The following is a 21963-nucleotide window of genomic DNA, read 5'->3' on the forward strand; positions in this document are numbered from 1 at the left end:
AGGAGGAGGAGGAGGATTATGGTGAAGCTGCTGCTGGTGACAATAGTCCGCCAAGTAACCAGGACTACTTCCTCTCTCGTGTTATTCAAAATAAAAGCATGTGCTTTGAAACTTTTTATATATATATATATATATAATTGAAAACTGTGACAAAAACATCAGTGTGACATTTAAATATAAATACAACAATATCAGTTCAAGTACAGACAAAAGAGACAAAGAGTCAGGGTGATAACACACGAGAGGATTCAGGAATTATAATTACACAGAAATGTTTCTTGTCTTTCACAAGTTAAGAAGCTTTCTAGATTCCAAAAAGTTTGTACAGTTTCGCACTTTATTGAGCCCTGCAGGGAAATTATTTTGTCCAAGAGTCACAAGATAAGAAAAAAATGGATATGAACAAGACATAAGAATAAGAATGAGGTAGAAGGAAAAAAAAAAAGAAAAAGCACATCACAGTTTACATGAAATATACTGTAAATAAGACATTTTAGCTAAAGTGTCTTCATGTAAGGTTAGCTAAAGTGGCTAAAGTGCCTCAGTGTAAGGTTAGCTAAAGTGGCTAAAGTGTTTCAGTATAAGGTTAGCTAAAGTGGCTAAAGTATCTCAGTGTAAGGTTAGCTAAAGTGGCTAAAGTGTTTCAGTATAAGGTTAGCTAAAGTGGCTAAAGTATCTCAGTGTAAGGTTAGCTAAAGTGGCTAAAGTGTTTCAGTATAAGGTTAGCTAAAGTGGCTAAAGTGCCTCAGTGTAACGTTAGCTAAAGTGGCTAAAGTGTCTCAGTATAAGGTTAGCTTAAGTGGCTACAGTGTCTCAGTGTAAGGTTAGCTAAAGTGGATAAAGTGTCTCTGTAAGGTTAGCTGAAGTGCCTTGTGTGCAGATGGGCGACAGAGTTGTGTATTCTCATGGCTGTGGGGATGGATGACCTGAGGGCTCCATTTTTGTTTGTGGATGAAGAATTTAGTGTAGAGCATTATAAAATTTATTACAAATTCTTGTGTGGAAACTAAAACTAAACATAATGTATTTCAAATTGAAAACGTGGGGTATATTAAGAGTTGAAGGAAGCGTGTACAATAATTATGAGGTAATAACCATGATCCATATCCATAACCAAGGACAGGCTTTATTTTTTGAAGATATAGGCGAATATGCTTATTGTTGCATTTTTCATCCAGTACTTCCCATAAGTCAATAAGGGCTGTATAATATCTATCTCACCATTGCACAGAGGATTTTTTAACTAACTGCACAATTCCTCTAAGAACTGCACCAGTCAACTATTTATATTATTTGAAGGCGATTGGGAAGTTGTGTACTGACTGTGTTTTGAAATCTTGTCAGCAACCAGGAAGTACAGATTTGCAATAGCAACAGATTAAAGAAAACTGGTTTGATCCAGTTTTGCAACCTGTCTTTTAAGTTACCTGATGTTGACCCAGAGAGAAACAATCAGGTCAAGCATTTACATGATTATTAGGCCCAGACATATTCTTAACAGTGCTGATTCTTTTCTCAATAGAAAGGGGAATAGCTATGATTTAAAAAAAAACAAACAAAAAAAAAAACTGTTAAATACATGTTTTGACTGACACCAACAGTCTTCTTGAGAGGTGTCATCTGACAGATGTGAAGTGTCGGGTGAAGTGTCGTTTAAAAGAGTTCTTCTCGTTTTGTTTGTGTGTTTGTTAATTTCACAAGTGAAATGAAAATCTACTTCAGAAAACCATACAACAGTGTAAATTTGTGTGGATATGTGTATACCAGTTTTTATACTAATACAGGCTTTGGTCTGTCAAGTCATAGCCAGACTCAACATCTCTTGCCTCAAAAATGATTGCATTGCATGTTTGACGCTGGTCCAAGAATTTTACACAATGATCCGAATCAAGTATAAGGGTCATATAATTGTATTAGAGGCTCTCCCATATTTAGCATTTACTGTTCTTCAGATAACATGAATAAAAGAATGAATAAATAATTTTTTTAGAACATTTCAAACATGTATAAAAATATGTACATACAAATTTGTACATACAAAAGAAAGAAATAATGATTAGAAACCAAAATAACACATCTGTTCAAAAGCAGTAAACATTTTTTTGTAAAATTTCCTACCCCCTTTTTCTTCAGTTTGTATTATCATTTATTCTATATAAACATCCACATAAATGTATAACATGTATTACATAAATATATATATAAACATACAATTTTAAATATACTACATACATATAAGATAAGAAATTTTATTTGTCAATGCACAGTTAGACATAGTAAAATTTATTTTTATAAAAGTAATACAGTAAAAACAGTAATAATTACACATAGCATGCAGGGTAAAAATATAAGTATAGATGTATAACAAAGAAACATAAAATAAAATATAAACTGTAGACTTGAAATTTTTACACAACGGGAGAGAGTGTAGCATGTATATACATGCAGATTATGTTTAAAAAAAAATAAAAAAGCGTGATTTAGCCATTTATACGACTTCTCTTGGATCGTTTTATGGGATTTGTATCCTACTAATATTTCAGCTCTTGTTTTGAATTAAGCCTTGTTGGAGCGGATATGTAGTGATGACGCCTCTGAGCTTGATGAGATTTGATAAAACCCTGCCTCGCTCTCCGTCGCCTCCTGGCGGTTATACGGGACAACAACAACATCTGATTGGTCACATACAACGACAAAGTGAAACCAGCTGCTGTTATGTAACATCTGTCGCCATCTGCTGGTTAGACGTAGGCACTGCGTCGCTCTCGCACTATTCTAAAAAAAAAACTTTATTGAAAGAGGAATGTTCACATTGTAGTATGCTTTACATAAAACACAGATAATCAAACTTGGCAATTGTTGCAAACTTTGAAATCTGAAGAGATAGAAATAGATTTTTTTTTCTAAAACCAACATGTCCAAAACTTGCTAATTAAAGATTTACTCCCACCAGTCACTCCTGTGTTTCCTGTAGCCTCCTAAGTGATAATAAATAAACAAAAACTTTTTTTTTGGGTTACAAATGTTGCCCAGATCAGATGTCAGACAGATTCCTGTGAGTATGAGTCACAGAACATAATCAGATTATAAACACTGACTTTGTACTATGGAGCCGTCTGTGGCTGCAGGGAGCTACTACACATGTGTGTAGTGACGGGGTTGTACGAGGAGTTCGCGTGAGGATGTTTGACACCACAGACCTCAACAAAAACCAAGAAGTCTGAGAAATAGAAACATTTAAAAGCGCATACCCACAATTAAAGAAAAAATATTTTAGGAGAAACTAGGACGGGAACGAGTTAATAAAGCAGATTTGTCACATTTTAAAGTGAAAATAAAATGCATGATTTTACTTGGGACGAGAAGGGTGTGTCTGTGTCAATGTGTGCGCAGTAAAAGAGGAGGTCTAGTCAGACGAGTCGTCTCCACCCTCCTCCTGCTCCGGACTGCAAACCTACCTCATCCGCAAACGGCTTTCTTCAAACCAGCATATTTTGCTCACTGGATTTCAACCTACGCAGGCTGGACTTTTACCGCGACTTCTTCTCCCAATCTGCACTGCGGATATCTGTTTAAAATCTCACGGGCGACTGCTTGAAACCAGAAGTGCAAACCACAGGAATCACTGTGTGTGTGTGTGTGTGTGTGTGCGCGCGTTTCCACGGAAGTCTATAATAATTGTCCACTAGGAGCTCCGCAGGCCTCGTTTGTTTTCAGATTTGAAAATGTATCAAGTGGTCAGGAAGCTGTTTTTCACGGAGTGTCGCTGCGCAGAGGATGTGCCGAAGTCGTACGAGGAGCTGTTCGCCAAGCTGGACGCGAACAAGGATGGGAAAGTGGATGTGTCCGAGCTGAAGGCAGGCCTGGCGTCTATGGGCATCAAAGCTGGGAAGGGAGCAGCTCAGGTAGAAACACAGTAAATGGCACATAAACACTTTATTAGGATTTAAAAAAACAAACAAAAATAGTTTTTACACTTTTAAATACCCCAAAGGAATGATCTGCATGCAGTTTTACCTGTCTAACTATGTTACTTGCAGGCTTCAGAGGAAGTAACTATGTAAATTTACTCAAATATTACCCTAACAGGCTTCATTTCTTTACTGCAAACTGTGGCCAACAATTATTTTGTTCATATTTTGTTTTTCTAAGAAGTGTTAATCTAAAAAAAGAAGGATCCACCTTCCACAAAAAGCGTTAAACATAATATAAAATTTAGCTTCACATTTAATAAGCTCGAATCAATCAGTTCAACCAAGGCTAAAAGTGACCAGTGTCCAGAGAGTTGACCCCGTTGCCATGGGTTACCATATGCTTAAATGTCCATTTTTTCCCACTTAATTCATGTTTCGTTTAGTCTTGAATTAGTAAACTGTATCTGGGACAACAGGCTCACTTTCATTTAAAGGCAGTTTGATTGTTTTACTGCACATGGTCACATGATCTCTTAATATGTCAGAGTTCACTCTCTGCTGCTTTGAGATTGAGATTTGAATACAATATATCTTTGGTGGCCGCCACCCTTTGCCCAAGGCGTTAAACCTCAAACTGCTCCATCGAGTTTGCTCAGACTGCGGTCGTGTGTCTTCCATCATTTTTTGAATTTAAACCCACATGGGTTTAAATGCAGGAGCAGTGTCCATGAAAGTTCCTATTAATCCAGAGTATGTATCCAAAAGAAAAACAAGCAGCAAGTAAGAGCTACTGGATTTTTCACCTGTCATCCAGGTAGCTTCTTCAGTTTTGGTGGAGGGTTGGGGTTTGCATAGGAACATCTGTGGGTGTTACACCTCAGAAAACCCACATAACTCGGGTCTATTAATCACCAGATACTTACCTGTAGTTGGAGGAAGCTGTTATGATGATAACTAACTACACATTATTAGCCAGAGACTCCGGTCTCAAAATGTGAAAATGGATAAAACCTGACATGGGGCAGATGTTCAGACTACCCTGTTCAGAAATTTCCCCATTTATTCCTCTTTCAAACCACCTGTCCTCTCTGGCTAAGACGTGTACACTGCTGTTCTCAAACCAGTGTCCCTGGTCCTTCAGGTGTAGGTGGACAGCTGAACCCTGGTCTGAGGAGCTGGCTCTCCTGTATTTAACTATGTATGTGCTCTGTTTTTATCTGGGTGTCACATCTTTTTGGATGAACAGGTTTATTCCTCGCTGTGTTGCTGGGTTTGAAGTGAACAGGAATGTGGTGTGGTGTCATTTTGTGCTTCTCACAAATGTCCAGTTTGGACGGCCACATGTTCCGATGTCCCTCCTACTCTCTGTAGGGTTCAGGTGACTCCCAGTTTGTTTCCCAGAGAGTGGCGGGAATCAGATAATAGGTACTTCAATATGGTGCCTTCAGTCTTCCTCAAGATGCACAGATGTTCCCATTTAAACCAGAAGCTACGTGGATGAAACATCTACAAGTCCAGCAGCTCTTGTGTCAACTTGTTTGTGACATTTTGAAGTCACGTCGAGCCTGACTTTTTTTTGTCCCGATTGTCTGGAATGTCTTTTCAGAATATGCAAAAACAACAGCAAGATCCGACAGGCAGGAGCCAAAGGTGCTCTGGAGATTTTGAATCTGTTTCAAAGTTCAAACCGTACCCAAACTTTTATTACGGGCTGTGGCTGAAGAGGAAGGTCCCACCTTTGCTCCTCAAATAATGCTGCATTCCTCACACTCATCAGTGAGGCGGAGAACTTTGGGAATGAGAGGGGTTTCCACATGTGATCCTCATTCGCATTAATAACTCATCTCACAACTCTGTTTAAAGCCCCGTGTGCATCTATGTCAATGTACAAACGAAAAAAGTAGGAAACGTAATATGAAAGCCACCGATGTAAAGTCTGTAAAGGAAGACAATGACAAATAATTAGGCTAAACAGAGGAAAGTGCACAGATATAGTGAAGCATGATGTTATTCTGCCACCACCTGGCTGAATCGTTAGGCTGCTGTTTGAGGAGGGAGGAGATAGCAGAGGAGGGTCAGCAGCAAAGAGAGTAAATTCTAACGCATGTGGAATCTCCTCTGATAATATTGTGTGTGTGGTTGCTTTTAGAAAATAGTTTCCTCCGCGGACAAAGACAAAGATGAAAGCATCGACTTTGAAGAGTTCACCAAGTACCTGAAGGAGCACGAGAAGAAGCTGCGACTCACCTTCAAGAGCTTGGACAAAAATAGTGATGGTAGGATGCTACTAATATTATGTAAAAATGTTAGCAAAATGTAAGCCTGTGAGGTGAACTAGAGCCTAAAGCATTTTTTTTTTTTTTTAAACAGGTCGGATAGATTTAATGGAAATAAAGCAGTCGCTGGCTGATCTGGGACTGGACATCAGCAAGGAGGCCGCAGAGAAAATCCTTCAGAGGTATTTATGATTAGCCGATAGCGGTTAGCTTGCAACCAGACTGTAAGCATATTATAATCCAGACACATTAGAATAATAATTAAAAAAAAATGCATGATCGTATGTCTCCCTGAAGTAAATGAAATGTGAAAGAGCTGCTTGAAGGTTAAGGCGTGGACAAATGTGAGAGGGGCTGATAACCAGTCCTATGTGCAGTTTGGCCTCACATGATAAAAAAAAAAAAAAAAAAAGCTGGCAGACAAATGTTTCTCATAGGGCCGAGACATTTTCTGGTGTAAGGTCATCATTCAGCACCCGTGGCCCTAAATTATGGGGAGCTATGGGGAACGGTGGGTCCCTGGTCCATGGGTGAGGGGCCTTGACCAAGCACCTGACTCTTCACTTTACTCCCCGATCACTTCACTTCAAGTGGCACAAGTTTGCCCAGTGGTACAAGACAAGCACTTAAATAAGCACAAAAATAGAAAAACTGTACAACATACATTAGACTATCAGAATAAAGAATTTAGAGAAATAAATAAATAAATAGAAGAATGGATGGGTCAAATGCAGAAAAAGAATTTCACAAATTTGGAACAATAAGGGAACAGTTATCTCATCTCATCCTCTACTACCACTTATCCTCACTAGGGACGCGGATGTTGTTGGAACCTATCCCAGCTGTCTAAGGTCTAAGGGAACAATTAGAAAAATTTATATTAAAGTTTTGGAGGTGCGTTGGATTGCGTCTGACCCCTATCGACCATCTTTCAGCTAATTCAGCAGGTTGAATTTGGCGGTCTCTCTTAAATGTTGTGAAGCTTGAGACTGATGTAGGAAAAACAAAATGGCTTAAAGTTTGAATGGCGCACGGAGGAGACTCACAGGTACACAGATATTCTCACGCCAACATGGCCACCTACATTGAATAAGCTGATCATCATGATTCAGAAGAGGTCAGCTCTTCCTAGCTTCCTGGCTAATAGCGGCTCTTCTGGGTTTCTGGTAGATTTTTTTCCTCTCACTCAGGTGCAGAACATATTTACTGCAGTGTGTCCATACCTTAACGTTTGATTATAAACTAGACAAGCTCATCATTGTGCTTTTTGTTCGTTGGTTCCCAGCTCATCATCCCAACGCTGCCTCATGTTTGTTTCAGAGTTTTTCCCAGTAGTTTATCGCTACACATGACACATACCTGCCATGTCTGGTCCTGTCTTTTAGTAAAATTAGTGTTGGGTAACTCTGGAGATAATTTACATAGTGTGTGGTTATGATTTAATTTAAACTTGCCTCTGAGTGTTGTTGGAGTTCTTACCACTTCATATTTCTTTACTATCTCCATGCACCTTGGAAGTAGATGAAGTTTGGCCAAAAATACGACCCTGCTTCTATTGCGATTTGTTTCTTAAGGTGTTCTACTACTTCTGTGTCATTGTGATACTTAAACATGACTCACTGGGGTGTCACTGAGTAACACGTTTTTTAATGCAACCCTTGCAAGTGTGAAATTCTCCTCCTGACTTCCTCTTTCTAACTAACATGTCCAGATAAGTCACAGACTAGTGATTAAAGGAACTTACTTCCCCCTTCAGTGAAGTGACAGTTTAGGATATTTTGACCTAGCACCTATATTTCTCAAGTCGCACTTCTGATCTAATTTTAATTCAAATTATAAATATCTTCATTTTAATGTAACATCATTATTATTATTATTGTTGATTTGGCCACTATGGTTCTTTAAAGCAGAAATATATATACATATTTTTAATTATTACATGAAGGCTGACACACGGATTAAGTTAAGATAATTCCTTCATTTATCCCACAGCAGGAGAAAGAAATTTAATGTATACACTGATCAGGCGTAACATTATGACCACTGACAGGAGAAGTAAATAACATTGACAATCTTGTGACAAACAGTGTTCTGCTGGGAAACTTTTGGACCTGGCATTCATGTGGATGTTGCTTAGACATGTAGCAGCCATCCACCAAGTGTCCCACCTAATGAACATACACGCTGACTAGAGCAACTCTCCTTTGGCCGATGGGGTAGTTTGTCTGCATAGGCAAAAATAAGTCGACACACCTTCCATTTCCTGTTTTCATTTTAGTCATAGGCAGTATTGTCATTAGTTACCAGCTCATCCATCCTGTTGATACCTACTGTGCCAACACAGTAACACTATTGTGTCTGCTCCACATCCCTCATTACATAATACACTTTAATTACTACTTTAATTATATCCAGTATACACAGTGCATACATATTACTGAAAAAGTAAAACACACAATGCATCTTTAGCCAAATAGACTATAAAGTAAAAATGACTCCAGATTGTAGAAAGAAGTAGAGCTGACTAAATGCTAAAGAATTACAGCAGTAATGGAAACGGCAGCAACAGTAGAAATCAGGATTATCTCATAATTATCTCATTTTTTCAGAATAAAAGTCGGATACTTTATTGGTAAATCCTCTTCATTATAACTAACTGTACAGGCCGTCTACCGCTGTTTCTTTTCTACATTCAGTTGAGCTACTTTAAAAGTTGTAATGCAGATTTTGGAGTCCAGATATCAACAGGTATTAGATGTTCAGCTCCAGAGAACTTTAAATATATTTGCTTGTGGCGTGTGCACCAGTTCATATTGTACTATTGTTTGTACTGTATTTGCATAAACAAACCTTGATGCTACAGACAATGACACCTCAGAAAAAGAAGAGTATCTGAGGATGTGCATGACTGGGTATCAGATACAGAGGTTTGTTAGAAAACCACAGCTGATGAGTGAAAAAAAAAGGGGGGGGGGGGGAGTTTCTCTTATTTTACTGTAGTTCCTGTTTAGCTCTGATGGTGCTTCAGTCTTGTGACCTACTTCTTGTTTGCACGGCTTTGGCTTTAGGCAACTCAACTTTCTTTCTTTCTTTCTTTCTTTCTTTCTTTCTTTCTTTCTTTCTTTCTTTCTTTCTTTCTTTCTTTCTTTCTTTGTATCTTGACACTTAATTGTCTTATTTAGATTTAGGGATTTAGAGATTCAGACAATGTCTCTAATTAAAATATATATTTTAAGGGTTTATGGTTGAGGGGCACTGATTCTAATTGTAACTGCTCTGTTAAAAAGTCCACACAGGGGATCATTGTTGCATGTCATCCACATCCTTTTTTATCTTTAGTCCTCTTTATCTAAAAAAAAAAAAACAGAAGGCATAAATAGCCAAAAATACTTAGAAAGGAGTTTCAAAAATTTGGGTCAGAAAAACTTACCAATATGTTGGTCAACAAAAGAGCCCGGTTACATGAGTTGTGACTAAGGGTGGGAAAAAATAAATCGGCAATATATCGCAATACTTTTTCTTCCGCTTCAGTATCGATTTTAAAAGTCTTAACATCGATTTTAAAAGAAAAAGAAAAAGTCATGTTTTGGGCCAATCGTGAACAACTTCCACACCTCCACTATCACTTCATCTGTACAAGTGCAATAAATTGGAAACAGATCATTTGGATTAAAACTGACTCAATTTGTCCAATGAATTATCACTGTCATCTTATGTACACATATAAACAACATGTATATTTCTCAATAAACTATGTAGAATATTGCAATATCATAATATCGCAATAATGTATCGTATCGTGACTCAAGTATCGTGATACGTATCGTATCGTGAAGTCCTTGCCAGTACCCACCCCAGGTCATGACTGTTTGTTGTTGTTGTTTTCACAGCATCGATGTGGACGGAACCATGACGGTGGACTGGAGCGAATGGAGGGAACATTTTCTGTTTAACCCGGCCACCAACCTGCAGGAGATAATCCGTTACTGGAAGCACACCACGGTAAGAGGAGGAGGAGGCCGTTACTCAGTACTAACTTGTTTGCATGTGTCCATGGGATGATGTGTGTAAGAGAAGGTAATGAATGCAATTATGGATTTATGTCCGCTAACAGAGTGGCACACTTCAGGTTCCATAATCATTACACAGTCACGTATTCACCACATTTAATATAGATGTAGTGTAACAACCCAGAATGGAAGGATGGTCTCACATAATAATCTCACCAACAAATCATGACTTAGAAAATGGAAGCGACTTGGAGGTAGAGCGGTAGAACTTTGTGACTCAGATTAAGATGCACGGCAGTAAAAGGGAAATCCACGAAACACGGCTGTCAGCTGTTTTTAGCCGAGAGAGTTGGCGATCGTTCAAAGCGTCTACGTCAGGGGATTAGATTCATTCAGTCCCAGAGGAGGAGACTGAAGAGTTTATGAATGGAGTCCACTCTGTATTGTAAAAAGAAATAATAAAAATAAATACAGGTTGACAATTAAAAGAAGCTTTATGCAACTTCTTTACGGCAATATTTCTAAGAAAAAAAAAGGTGTCAAGATGTAACAAATGTAGAAATATTTTCTAAAAAACTTTCCTGTCCAGTTGTGAAGGGACGCCGATATCAAACGTATTCTGCTCCCAAGGTTTTTACTGTTTATAAAGTTAACGTGAAATGAAATAACCCTCAGTTGTGGTTTATTGTCTGTAAAGAAGTTTAGTCGCATGCTAGACACAACCACAGCCGGTTCCAGTCAATGTCTAATCTCTGACGTTTACTGCCTCCGGGGTTAAATTAACCTGTGGTTTCTAAGCACGGCAGAGATAAGCTCATTTCACTCGGACCTGAGGGCGGATTAGCTCGTCAGTGGGATTTGGACAGGATGAGATGAGAGGAGCAGAACAGAGCAGGAGGGATGTAGCAGTGGTTTGTAACATCCATGGCACTGAGAGCTTCCCATCACTCCCAGTATTAAAGCTGATGGTCACCGGCTGCTCGGGCTTCACCTTCTGACTCTCGATCAGACTTTAAGAGGAAATTTGAACGATACTGGGACTATTTTGCACTGGATCGGCAGCTTAATCAAAGCCTCAAGATGGCCATGGCTCTGCTGCAGCCTCAGCCTCAACAGCAGCAGCAGCAGAGCAACTGGTTTTTCCTCGACTTTGAGGACGATGGGGGGGTCTATGAGGTGGAGCTGGAGATGGTAGGTGATGGTGCTCTGACTTTTAGTTTAGTTTATCATCAGATCTTGAATGAAAGTGTCTTCGTTTAAGCTTAATGTGGCCACATTACATAATTTAGAATTACGTAGTTTTATACTTTATCTGGAACTGCCCTGGTCATTGGATCACAAAAAACAAATCTACGATATCTTAAGAAATATTCATTAGTTGGATTTTTATGCAGAAAGATACAATCCTATGAATATGGAAACAATTCAGTTATTTCTGATGCAAAGGTTGAAGCTTTTAGTTTTCAATATACGTTGAGATTCAAGTTTTTTATTAGGTTTCCCACAAAGTACGATTCTGTACCGTCGAGTTAAATCACAGTCGAAATTAAAGACTTGAATGTTATTTAACGCTTCATTATTTTAGATTTAATTAAGCAATCTTATTTAATATCAATGACAAGACGCTGCAGCCGACACATGAGCATCCATGTTTCAATTCAGTTCAAATGCACGATATCTTCAGAGATGCTGAGGCGAACCACCGACCGCAACATCACGTAAGGTTAAACCACGATGAGGATAAAGACGCCCAGATGTGTAACATTTATAATTTATAACCTAAATTTATCAGTGTGTGAGCAGCCTTCATGGTCTGCAAGACTTTGCAGATTTGCAGCGTTGCAATTGAGAGAAAACCACTTTTGTGAGTAGCTGTTGAAATGGTTTTACATCAGTGCCGTGCAGTGACGCAACTGATCTCCTAGCGTGCACCTGTAGTTATGCAAGGTTTTGGACGGGGCATGTGTCCCGTCCTGCCAGGAATTTAATTCAAGCTGAAGGTGTGAGTGACATAGCATTTTAAAGGATACGAAAGCTCCAGAAATTTAAAAATGTTGGTGACCTCAATAGAATGATATCAGTTTGAGAGCCTAAAGGTTGCTGAGAAGCTTTGTACCTTGTGCCAGCATTTAATAAAACCTTTTGACTGCGTCGTACTGTCTCTAGGTGTTGGACATTGGTGACAGCCTCACCATCCCAGATGAGTTCACAGAGGAGGAGAAAACGACTGGTCTGTGGTGGAAGCAGCTGTCAGCGGGGGCCATGGCGGGCGCCGTGTCCCGTACAGGAACCGCCCCGCTGGACAGAATGAAGGTCTTCATGCAGGTGGGTCAAGATTTTTTTTGTGTCATGTCGCTGCCGTTGGGTTTTTTTTTTTTCCACGTTGGATCTATCATGAGAATCGGTCCTTCATTGTGTTGTTTGTATGTCTTTTAATTCGTAGGTGCACGCGTCTAAGAGCAACAAAATCAGCCTGACTGGCGGCTTTAAGCAAATGTTAAAAGAAGGAGGGGTGATGTCTCTGTGGAGAGGAAACGGCATTAACGTGCTCAAGATCGCCCCCGAGACAGCCATTAAATTCATGGCTTACGAGCAGGTAAATACTTTACAAAGCTTTGTGGGCAAATTACCACCCTGGTTTGGTTCATGAAACGCAGACGTTCCTCCATTCTGCAACGAGTAAAATTTATCGTGAATAGTCACTGAGTTTTCTTGCTCGTGTTTTTCCATCAGTATAAGAAGCTGCTGGCCAGTGAACCAGGGAAGATCCAGACCCACGAGAGGTTCGTGGCGGGATCGCTGGCTGGAGCCACAGCACAAACCGCCATCTATCCTATGGAGGTGAGCTCATGAGTCAAAGCTGTTTTGGAGGCACAAGGGAGACCTTCACAAAATTAGTAAGATGGTCATAATGTTACGCTTGGTTGGCGTATGTCTCCTGTGTAGAGTCTGAGAACTAACAGTTGTTTGAAGAAACTTTATTTTTTTACGCCTGAATAAATGCTCCTTGACTCAACGTACTTGTACATTTCAGCCTAAATAAGTTTTGATCTTGTGGAAAGTGTAACGAGCCCATCAGAGCATTTTGAGTTAAGGTGGAAGCTTTTCATGATCCACCTTCGGTCGAACAGCGTGAGTGAGTATCTTTGTCTGTTCAGGTCATGAAAACCCGTCTGACCCTGAGGAAAACAGGACAATACTCAGGAATGTTTGACTGTGCCAAGAAGATCCTGAAGAAGGAGGGAGTGAAGGCGTTTTACAAGGGCTACGTTCCCAATATTCTGGGCATCATCCCCTACGCCGGGATAGATCTGGCGGTCTACGAGGTACGCGGCGACGAATCACTCACTCACATCTAAGGAAACATATTCAGATCCTGTGAGTTTATCTCCTCAAACGCACGTCCCTCTGTCTGATCCTCCCCAGAGCTTAAAGAACTTCTGGTTGTCCAGCTACGCCAAAGACACGGCGAACCCGGGTGTTCTGGTGCTGCTGGGATGTGGTACCATCTCCAGCACATGTGGTCAGCTGGCCAGCTACCCCCTGGCTCTAATACGCACCCGGATGCAGGCTCAAGGTACGGTGAACCACATCTGGGGGGTATTGTATTTAGCTGGTGGTCTGAAGTGTTGTACAAAGAAAATAAAGGAAATGAAAATGAATTCATGCATTCAAGTAAACTAAATGAAGATTAAGTGTATCTATATATCTATCGGGAATATAGTAAGCATAGTAAGTATTCAGATCCTTTATTAAAAAGTATAAATATTCTCTGGTATATATTGCACGAGTGTAATGTGTGTGTGTATATATATATATATATAGTGTGTAGTTGGATAATACTTTAAGATTTTACTTAAAAGAAGTAACAGCATAGTGAGAGGCGTTTGATGTAGTAAGTGTAAAGTCTGTTTTTTCTCTCCTGATGCTGTTCTACACTAAATGTGTTCAAAGATTGCTCATAAACTTTGCTAGATATCTTTTATTGTGATTATTAAATGAAGGCAAACATAGAAGGGAAACACCTTTGGCACCAAATAGGAAGTAAATACTTTTATACCGATGCGTCACCTGGTGAAGTTTAGTCTGAGAGCGTGACGCCATTTTCAAGCCAACGTGAAGATTAAGGGCTGACTTTGATCTTTTAATTGCAGTAGTGTGTGTATGAATGAATGTGAACACTGAGCCGCCTTCCATTTAGTATTTCATTTCCACACCTTCATGCTGCCCCAAAGAGCAAAAAACACAAAATAATTAAATTACTGTTAATATAAGTTAACTTTAAGAAAGGACACATCTTTGTACACATCCTTGTATTCTGACTCGCACTCTTCTCTTCTATCTTCCAGCTTCCATCGAGGGCTCGGAGCAGCTGCCGATGGGCGGCATGGTGAAAAATATTCTGGAGAAAGAGGGCTTCTTTGGACTTTACCGTGGCATCCTGCCCAATTTCATGAAGGTCATACCGGCTGTCAGCATCAGCTACGTGGTCTACGAGTACATGCGCTCTGGCCTGGGTATTCAGAAGTAGGCGGCAGTCACCTGTCAGTGTAAGAAGATGTGCAGCGATATTTTAAATTGTACTTCAAAAACACTTCCCTTCATTTGTTTGTCACATAAAGTAATTGTTTACCTGTAGGTCACCAAAGTGTGGACTCAAACCGCTGCAGTAGGAGCCGTTGTGAAGGTTTTAAACGGACTGCAGGGAGATTTTACAAAAAAAAGAAAATGCTGCACAGTCATTAATTACGTCCCTACAATGTTTCCAGATGCTCAGTATGTTTTGGTCCAGACTGCGTTTACGATGCACCCACAGCATTTCCTGCACTCCCGGTCTCAGGACACACAGAAACACGTAGAGATACACTTTTGTTTGGTTTAATTGTCGTGAGTTGTTTTTATATGTTATCACCAGATCTGTGTCACATGTTCCTCTAATATTTGACCAAACAGCACCTTAAAGTTTCAGCTTTTTCTCCTGATGGGAAGTCCGACACACATGAAGTATCATCTGCTCTGTATTTGTTACTTTTGTTTGTCGTCATCAAAAATATTAACCAAAAACCCCTTGTCGAATGTAATCTGAATATTGCGGTAAGATGTACCTAATGAGTGGGGGGGCTGTCACACTAAGATATCTGAGGAAACCTTTTGAAGTGCAATACGATATCTACACATTGGCCATGTTTGAGACAACTACGTCCTTTGGGGGAACGGATGTCACCTGAGTTTTATTGGTGCCACGAAGGTATTTTAATGTAGGACCTCTTCTGTGCTGTTGGTGAACCAAGCAAAAAACGTGCCTTATGTGTTTTTTCTCAGATATCTGGACTCTTGCAGCCTCCCTTTTCTCTTGCCTTTTCTTTCCAATATTTGGCTACTAGATGCTGGTGTTTACATTAATAAAAAAAGAAAACTTTGAATACAGATGTTGTGGGTGCGGTTGTTTTTGAAAATTCAGATTGACATTTGGATTATTGATCTTAAAACAAAATCGAGTCCACTGTGATCTCTGATTTTAAAGTTCCGTAAAGTCTTGTGTTTTAAACTTCACTGGAGCCTTTAGATGGCAAGGAGTTAACCACTGAGGCTTTAAGAACGGATTATTCCTATTTAGGTCTTATATAATGACCCCCTTTCCCTCCAGTGGTGTCGGTAGTCCTGACTTAAGCTGTCTGCGTAAGGAGGACACGAACAAAAGATAATAATTTCCTTTAACTGCGAAGAGAACAAACTAACTTTGTTGGCTTTGAGATTATTAAATTCACTTTTTTATACTATTAATTTGTATAAAATGAACAATATATTTGCCAAGTGTAAAACACCATTTATGGTGACCACTACAGACCAGTGTTGTAAAAAAAATATATCAATTAACCAAAGTACAAAAAAAAAGGACTAGAAACACATTTACAAGCACTTTTATTAGATATGTGTCTGTCTACTTCCTTCTACTAATCTCCTGAACTGTGGAGGACACTTGCAGGACAACATGCGCGCTATTAAAATCAATTTGATTCTTGAATAATGTCGACGACACATAATCTTTACTAAAATGGCTCAACACTGAAGACAGAAGTCAGTTTGTGTGTCAGATATTCACAAATCAAGAAAGAAATTCACCCTGAAAGACTTATGATGAGTAGATGTGTTGAACTGGTTACTATCAATCTAAAATAATTTTTTTTCTGGGAATAAACCGTTCATTATGAGTGTACCGAGTAGAGAAAAGAACGCCACCACTGTCAGGACGGCGCGCATGGCTTTGAACCAGCTGGGGTACGTGGGAAGGAGCGACAGATCGTAATGCAGCGAGATCCCGAGCGCCATGACGACCATGGTGGCTGCCACAGTGATACTGTCGGTCAACAGCATCGTCACCCAGGCTAGGAGGGAGGGAACCACGCTGTTGGCCAGGTTTATCCAGTCGGGCTTGGCTGGGCTGCTGTCAGGAAGCGCAAATCCCCACCGGGCTCCACCCAGGAAAGAAACGATGGAGGCTGCGTAGGCTACTTGGGCATAAGCCAGCTCCGGGTAGAAGTTCTCAGTCGCAGCCATGAACAGAGTGGGCGAGACGAAGGGGATCAGCCCTGTGAACCCCAAGATGAGGGCCGGTTTGGGACTTTTCCACAAGTGCTTCATGTCGTAGCGCAGCAGATCAAGCTCTTTAGGAGGAGGTTCGGGTATCGCTCGCTTCTTCAGCCTCACAGAAGAAGAGTGGAAGTACTGGTTCCTCGTCATAAATGAAGCACGAGGAGCTTGGAAGAGCTCGGTCCTCCTCAAACCAGGAACAATCGCGGGTTCTGTGTTCCTTTCTGTAGAAGGGAGCCTGGATGACGAGGCCCAGCAGGTGGAGACGGGGCCACCATTTGAAGCTCCGGTCAGGGCTGATGTCCAGCATCTTTGTGGAGGACCTGCCCAGTGCAAAACCTAAAAAGACATTGATAACCAGAATTTGAAACACCATGACCTGCAGCATCTGTAAGAGGTTCAGTGGCCAGAACATATTTGCAAAAATGTAATTTCATACGGTGCCAGTAAGACACAAAAATCCTGGATATAACGTAGCCAGAGAGAAAAATAGATTTAATTAGCTACGCTTAATAACAGACACATCGTTTACTTCTGTATAAGTAAATTAACTTAAGTCTTTTGGTTTGAAAATGTGAATATGCACTAGATATTCAGAACTGTAACAGTCACAAGAGTTAATCTGGTAAAACTAGATCAAATCCCACTGTGACCAAACTCTCATTTAGAAAACTGAAATTATACAGACAATAATATAGTTAAATAAATGCTCTCAATTGTTATTAGAATTAAACTAAACAGCATCAGATATTGCTGCCATGCTTCACTCAAACCACTGCCTTCACATGTGAAAGATACATTTATAAAAATGTGATGTGTCTTACCTTCTGTGCTGCAACAGTGCCTCTTCTAAATATAACAGAGAGCATCTAGGACGAGGAAAGGAACAGAGGTCAGGTTAAGGGATAGAAAAGATACACAAACACACCACAAAGGCATATTCCATAAAAGATTAAATTATTTTTTTAAAAAAAAGAGAAAATCATGTGTATGAAAAAGGCATAAAATGTAAAATATTTATCTTGAATAGAAAAAAAAATCTAATTATTTGCCATCTTATCCGTCAAATGTCTTATATAAATGGCCATAAGATAAAGAAAAAAAACTCTAAAACCAAAACGCACCCGTTCATCACAAGGCCTATTTATTCTGCCTCCTGTCTGAAGAGACTTCCCCAAAATAAGTGGAGTATATCCTCACAACTACAGAATAATTATTAATAAGAAAACTAAGACATGTGAGATTAATACAGAAGTGAATGAAGACATGTGTTGCTGAGTAAACTCAAATGGAAAGTAGAAAATGTGAAAACCACTTATGTATCATAGCCCAACTCATCTAGGAATTAGTCAAGTAACGTCTGATGAGTAACTGTACAGAAGTAGATGATAAAAACGTTATACAGATGTTTTTACACAGCTCCACCACCAGATGGGCCATTTCACCTTTCTCATGTACCAGACTGGAAAACTTATCATATTTCACTGATTCACCCAAATCTCTCTACATTTCTCTCCCCATTTAAATAAAAGACGATACAACAGACATGAAGTTTGGTCCCAACTGGAGCAGATATATTACAAACAAGGAGAAATTAGAAACATACATGAAGAAAATATGGAATCAAACAACAAATATGTACAACGACTTTTTACAGTGCAGCTCCCTGGAGCAGATAAGAGGTTTGGTTTTACCGATCATAATGTTAACAGCATCAGTCACACTAACGTCTGGCATCGTGCCACTCGGCAAAAACAGTTTTTATCCTTGACGAAGCACAGAGGGACCTGGCACCTCCTGCAGTAGGTGCGGGTCTTCACGCGTTTTTTGCCCAGAAACGAAACACCACTTGCAGTACTTTCTTTTGTCGTCACCCTCGATATCCTCAGACCCATAGAAGATTGGCATGCAGTTGAGTGGTGGTGGCTGTGGTGGCTGTGGTGGCTGTGGTGGCGGCGGTGCCGAGCCGACGCCAAGGTCCAGCATTTCTTTTGCCAGCTTCTCTCTGAAGATCTTCTGGCTGTACGGCTTCTCCTTCTTTTGCTTGCACAGCTCCTTGTGGAGGAGGAAGCTGTTCATCACTGCCACATGGACAAAATGAAAAAAGAATGTCTCGTACGGTCGTGGTCTCGTGCGGTGGACGCTGTAACGCTTTCTCGGTGCGTCGGACAAATCCACACCGCCCATGAAACAGTTGTAGTCCAGTACGGCACTGGGCACAGGCAGTTTCTTTACGGTCCACTCGCTGGCCTCTTTCACCCGCCTTTTCACCGTCTGTCCAGAAAAGGCTTCGTGAACGGTGGAGCACATGTTCACCTCACGGGTGTCCTTCCACTTGACGAAAAGAATTTGCCCCTTCTGAACCACCGCATGTCTCCCCTCTCAGCGTTCTTGTTTAGGGGACTGTCCTCCATCTTTAGAGAGCCGGTGCATTTTGTTCTGATGGTCCCACAACAGCCGATTCTTTTCTTGTACAACTCCTCAAACAGGGCAGGGCTGGTGCAATGGTTATCTACGTAGAGTGTGTAGCCTCCACCGAGTGTTTGAAATGGCAGCAGGTCCCATACAGAGGAGAAGGCCAGACCTTTGGCTGTGGTGGACTCACTCTTCCCCTGGTACACGAAAAAATTGAACGTGTATGCCGTTTGGGCATCCGCAAGCACGAACACTTTATAACCCCACCTTGTGGGCTTGTCCTTCATATACTGTTTAATCTTTCTGCAGGCCTTCGTTGCCACCATCCTTTCATCAATACAAAGGTTCCAGTACGGCTGAAAATGAGCCTGACAGGCCGACACTATCTCCGTGTAAACAGGCTTGAGCTTGAATAGTCTGTCGTATTCGCGGGTGTTCCTCTTTCTTTCATTTTCTTCATCCTCTGTTGGGTTGCTGAAGTGCAGCAAGTACATGATTGCCTCGAAGCGGTCCCGTGCCATTCTGTTGCTGGGGAAGGAGAACCCGTATGGCCATGCCTTTCTCCAGTAGTCATATCGATGGGGCACAGACACAAGGCTTCTGACTAGTATGATTGTCATGAAAAGTCGCTCTCTGTCAGAGGCGTCCATTTGGTCTTCAGTCCAGCCTTCACTCTCTTGGCAGCATTGGCATTTGTGTTGTTGATGATGTTGCATACAGTCGAGGTGCTAAAAAAGAGTCTGAAGAGTGAAAGGGGAGACCATGGTGCTGTGGTGTCAAACGTGGGGCCTGGGGTCCTGGCTGGCGTGAATACAAATGGCCTCGTGTCCTTCTCCTCTTTAGTATGCCACCTTTCCTCCTCCTCTCTCACCGAAGCGGCAGGGGTACGCCCACCTCGACCACGCTTTGCCTTTCTCTTGGGCTCAGTCACTCTTTCAGGTGAGTCCGAGTCAGGTTCAGCAGATGATGGTGATTTGATACTTCAGTTATTCGAGGTAATGACTTAAGTCTTAAGTCTTAAGTCATTACAGTGAATGATAATTAATTAGTATAAAGGGTACAGTAAATAAACTACTGAGCTGTGGCAACACAACAAACTTTGTGGAGCACCTCATGAATATGAGGCATTTATGATTTATGATGAAGAGGAGAGCACATTGTCATAATTTACATGCAAGTCTTCTTTTTTATAGCAGTTCTTAATATTTAAACAATAATTTATTTTAATGCTCTTATTATCTTACTTGTTCTTCTGTTGTATTTCTCATTGCATTCCAAGTTTAAAAAAAAAAAAATCTCAGACTGGGTGGTATTTTTTGGGATGACAGGCCAGCAAAGGTCATCAGAAGACCTTGCGGAGTGATTCCATTTTTCAAGAATCGGATCAGTATCGCCGATTACCAGCCCGAATTTTACTCAGTATCGGATCAGAAAGGAAATCGGTGATATCGAACATCACTATGGACATACCCATCGTGACGTCACTCACTGCATTTTGAAGCTCTACTTAAAAACTTCTTAAGATCCAACAGCACAAAATTCAAATTCCCATTCAAGATTCTTCCTTTTGAGTTCAGCCAGGCGATGTCAGAGAACAGGCGGTCGTGTCAGTGGCAAACGACGGAAATGTGCAGGTGTCTTCCAGTCTTTAACATTATAAAACTCACGTTAACATCCAGGAGCAATCCAAAACAATCCTCCTTTCATTCGTTTTGTAATCTGCTCCTCTTTCCCTGTCATTTTCAGTGTATATCTAGTAACTCGGTGCATTGCAAATCAATGTACTATTTCCCAATTAGTCAAATACCTCTAAAGCAAATATATAAATAGAATGTAAGAGGAGAATATAATAATAACTAATAGATCGAAACATATATATATATAGTATAAATACGAACTATTTTACATCAAACATCCTGCATAATGAATGAATTAAAGACGAATATGTTAAAAACAGTGCATTAATAAATGTTGGACTCAACTACAGACTGACATTTGACACATGAGGCAAAACAAAACCGTTTCTGAATCTACAACTAAGGTTACCCCCACAGTTACGATATTGAACTATAATCCTACAAATCTGACTCTATAATTACCTCTGGTGCTGGTCTAAAATTTCATAGTCACAATAATTGGGCTCCAGGGGTCAGCTCGCAGAGAGTTGCTGCTTTCACGTTGGTACGCGGTTAATTTCCTCCGTGTTCCACAAGAAGCGCCCTGAACTTCGGTTCCACCACACTACAGTCAGTCTTAATGGAAACAATCTAGCATGAAATTGTACTAAGTATTGATAAAATAAAAAATACTTGGTATAAACTGAGAAATCCACACAATTCGTTTGGCGAATCGATTTTTCTTCTTGTTTTTAATCATCTCCAAGGATGCTCTGTAATCGATTGGCAAGGCTGATTGATGAGTGCATCGTTCAGTTAAAGTTATCGTCCCAAAAATATTTGTTAATTTCTCTGTATATGCTATAAGTATGACATTTAAAAAACAATAATGCGGCTCTACGTTGTGCTTTTAACTTGATATAGATTTTGTAAAAATTAAAAGGGCAAAAATCACCAAGTGAATCGAGTTGACTGAATAAAAAAACAAAAAAAAACAAACAAACAAAAAAAAAAACGAGGTGGATATAAAGATTTACAACCACATAACAAGTGGCAGACTATGGATAAAATTAATTTAGATAATTAGATTTTTATTTAATAATATTATCTTTTGTATTATTAGACCAGCTTCATAAAGTTC

The 21963-nt window shown here is 40.1% G+C and overlaps 2 protein-coding genes across 2 annotated transcripts; one reads left to right on the top strand and one right to left on the bottom strand.

The window, feature by feature from the left end:
• Window positions 1-3396: 3396 nt before the first annotated feature.
• slc25a24 (solute carrier family 25 member 24) lies at window positions 3397-15627 on the top strand. The gene is made up of 10 exons (XM_047587217.1): window positions 3397-3905; window positions 6064-6190; window positions 6285-6372; window positions 10081-10192; window positions 12367-12525; window positions 12644-12796; window positions 12934-13041; window positions 13359-13526; window positions 13627-13777; window positions 14550-15627. Exons 1-10 carry the CDS (start codon window positions 3726-3728, stop codon window positions 14729-14731), a joined length of 1428 nt encoding a protein of 475 aa, XP_047443173.1. The 5' UTR covers window positions 3397-3725; the 3' UTR covers window positions 14732-15627.
• Window positions 15628-16105: 478 nt separating this feature from the next.
• LOC125009333 (transmembrane protein 69-like) lies at window positions 16106-21528 on the bottom strand. Its single transcript, XM_047587218.1, has 3 exons — window positions 21306-21528; window positions 17616-17660; window positions 16106-17130 (listed from the first exon to the last, which is right to left on the bottom strand). The coding sequence occupies exons 2-3, from the start codon at window positions 17658-17660 to the stop codon at window positions 16372-16374; spliced, it is 804 nt and encodes a 267-aa protein (XP_047443174.1). The 5' UTR covers window positions 21306-21528; the 3' UTR covers window positions 16106-16371.
• Between the last annotated feature and the right edge of the window lie 435 nt (window positions 21529-21963).

This window comes from Mugil cephalus, chromosome 6 (assembly GCF_022458985.1).
Source record: "Mugil cephalus isolate CIBA_MC_2020 chromosome 6, CIBA_Mcephalus_1.1, whole genome shotgun sequence".
NCBI classification, from domain to species: Eukaryota; Metazoa; Chordata; class Actinopteri; order Mugiliformes; family Mugilidae; genus Mugil; species Mugil cephalus.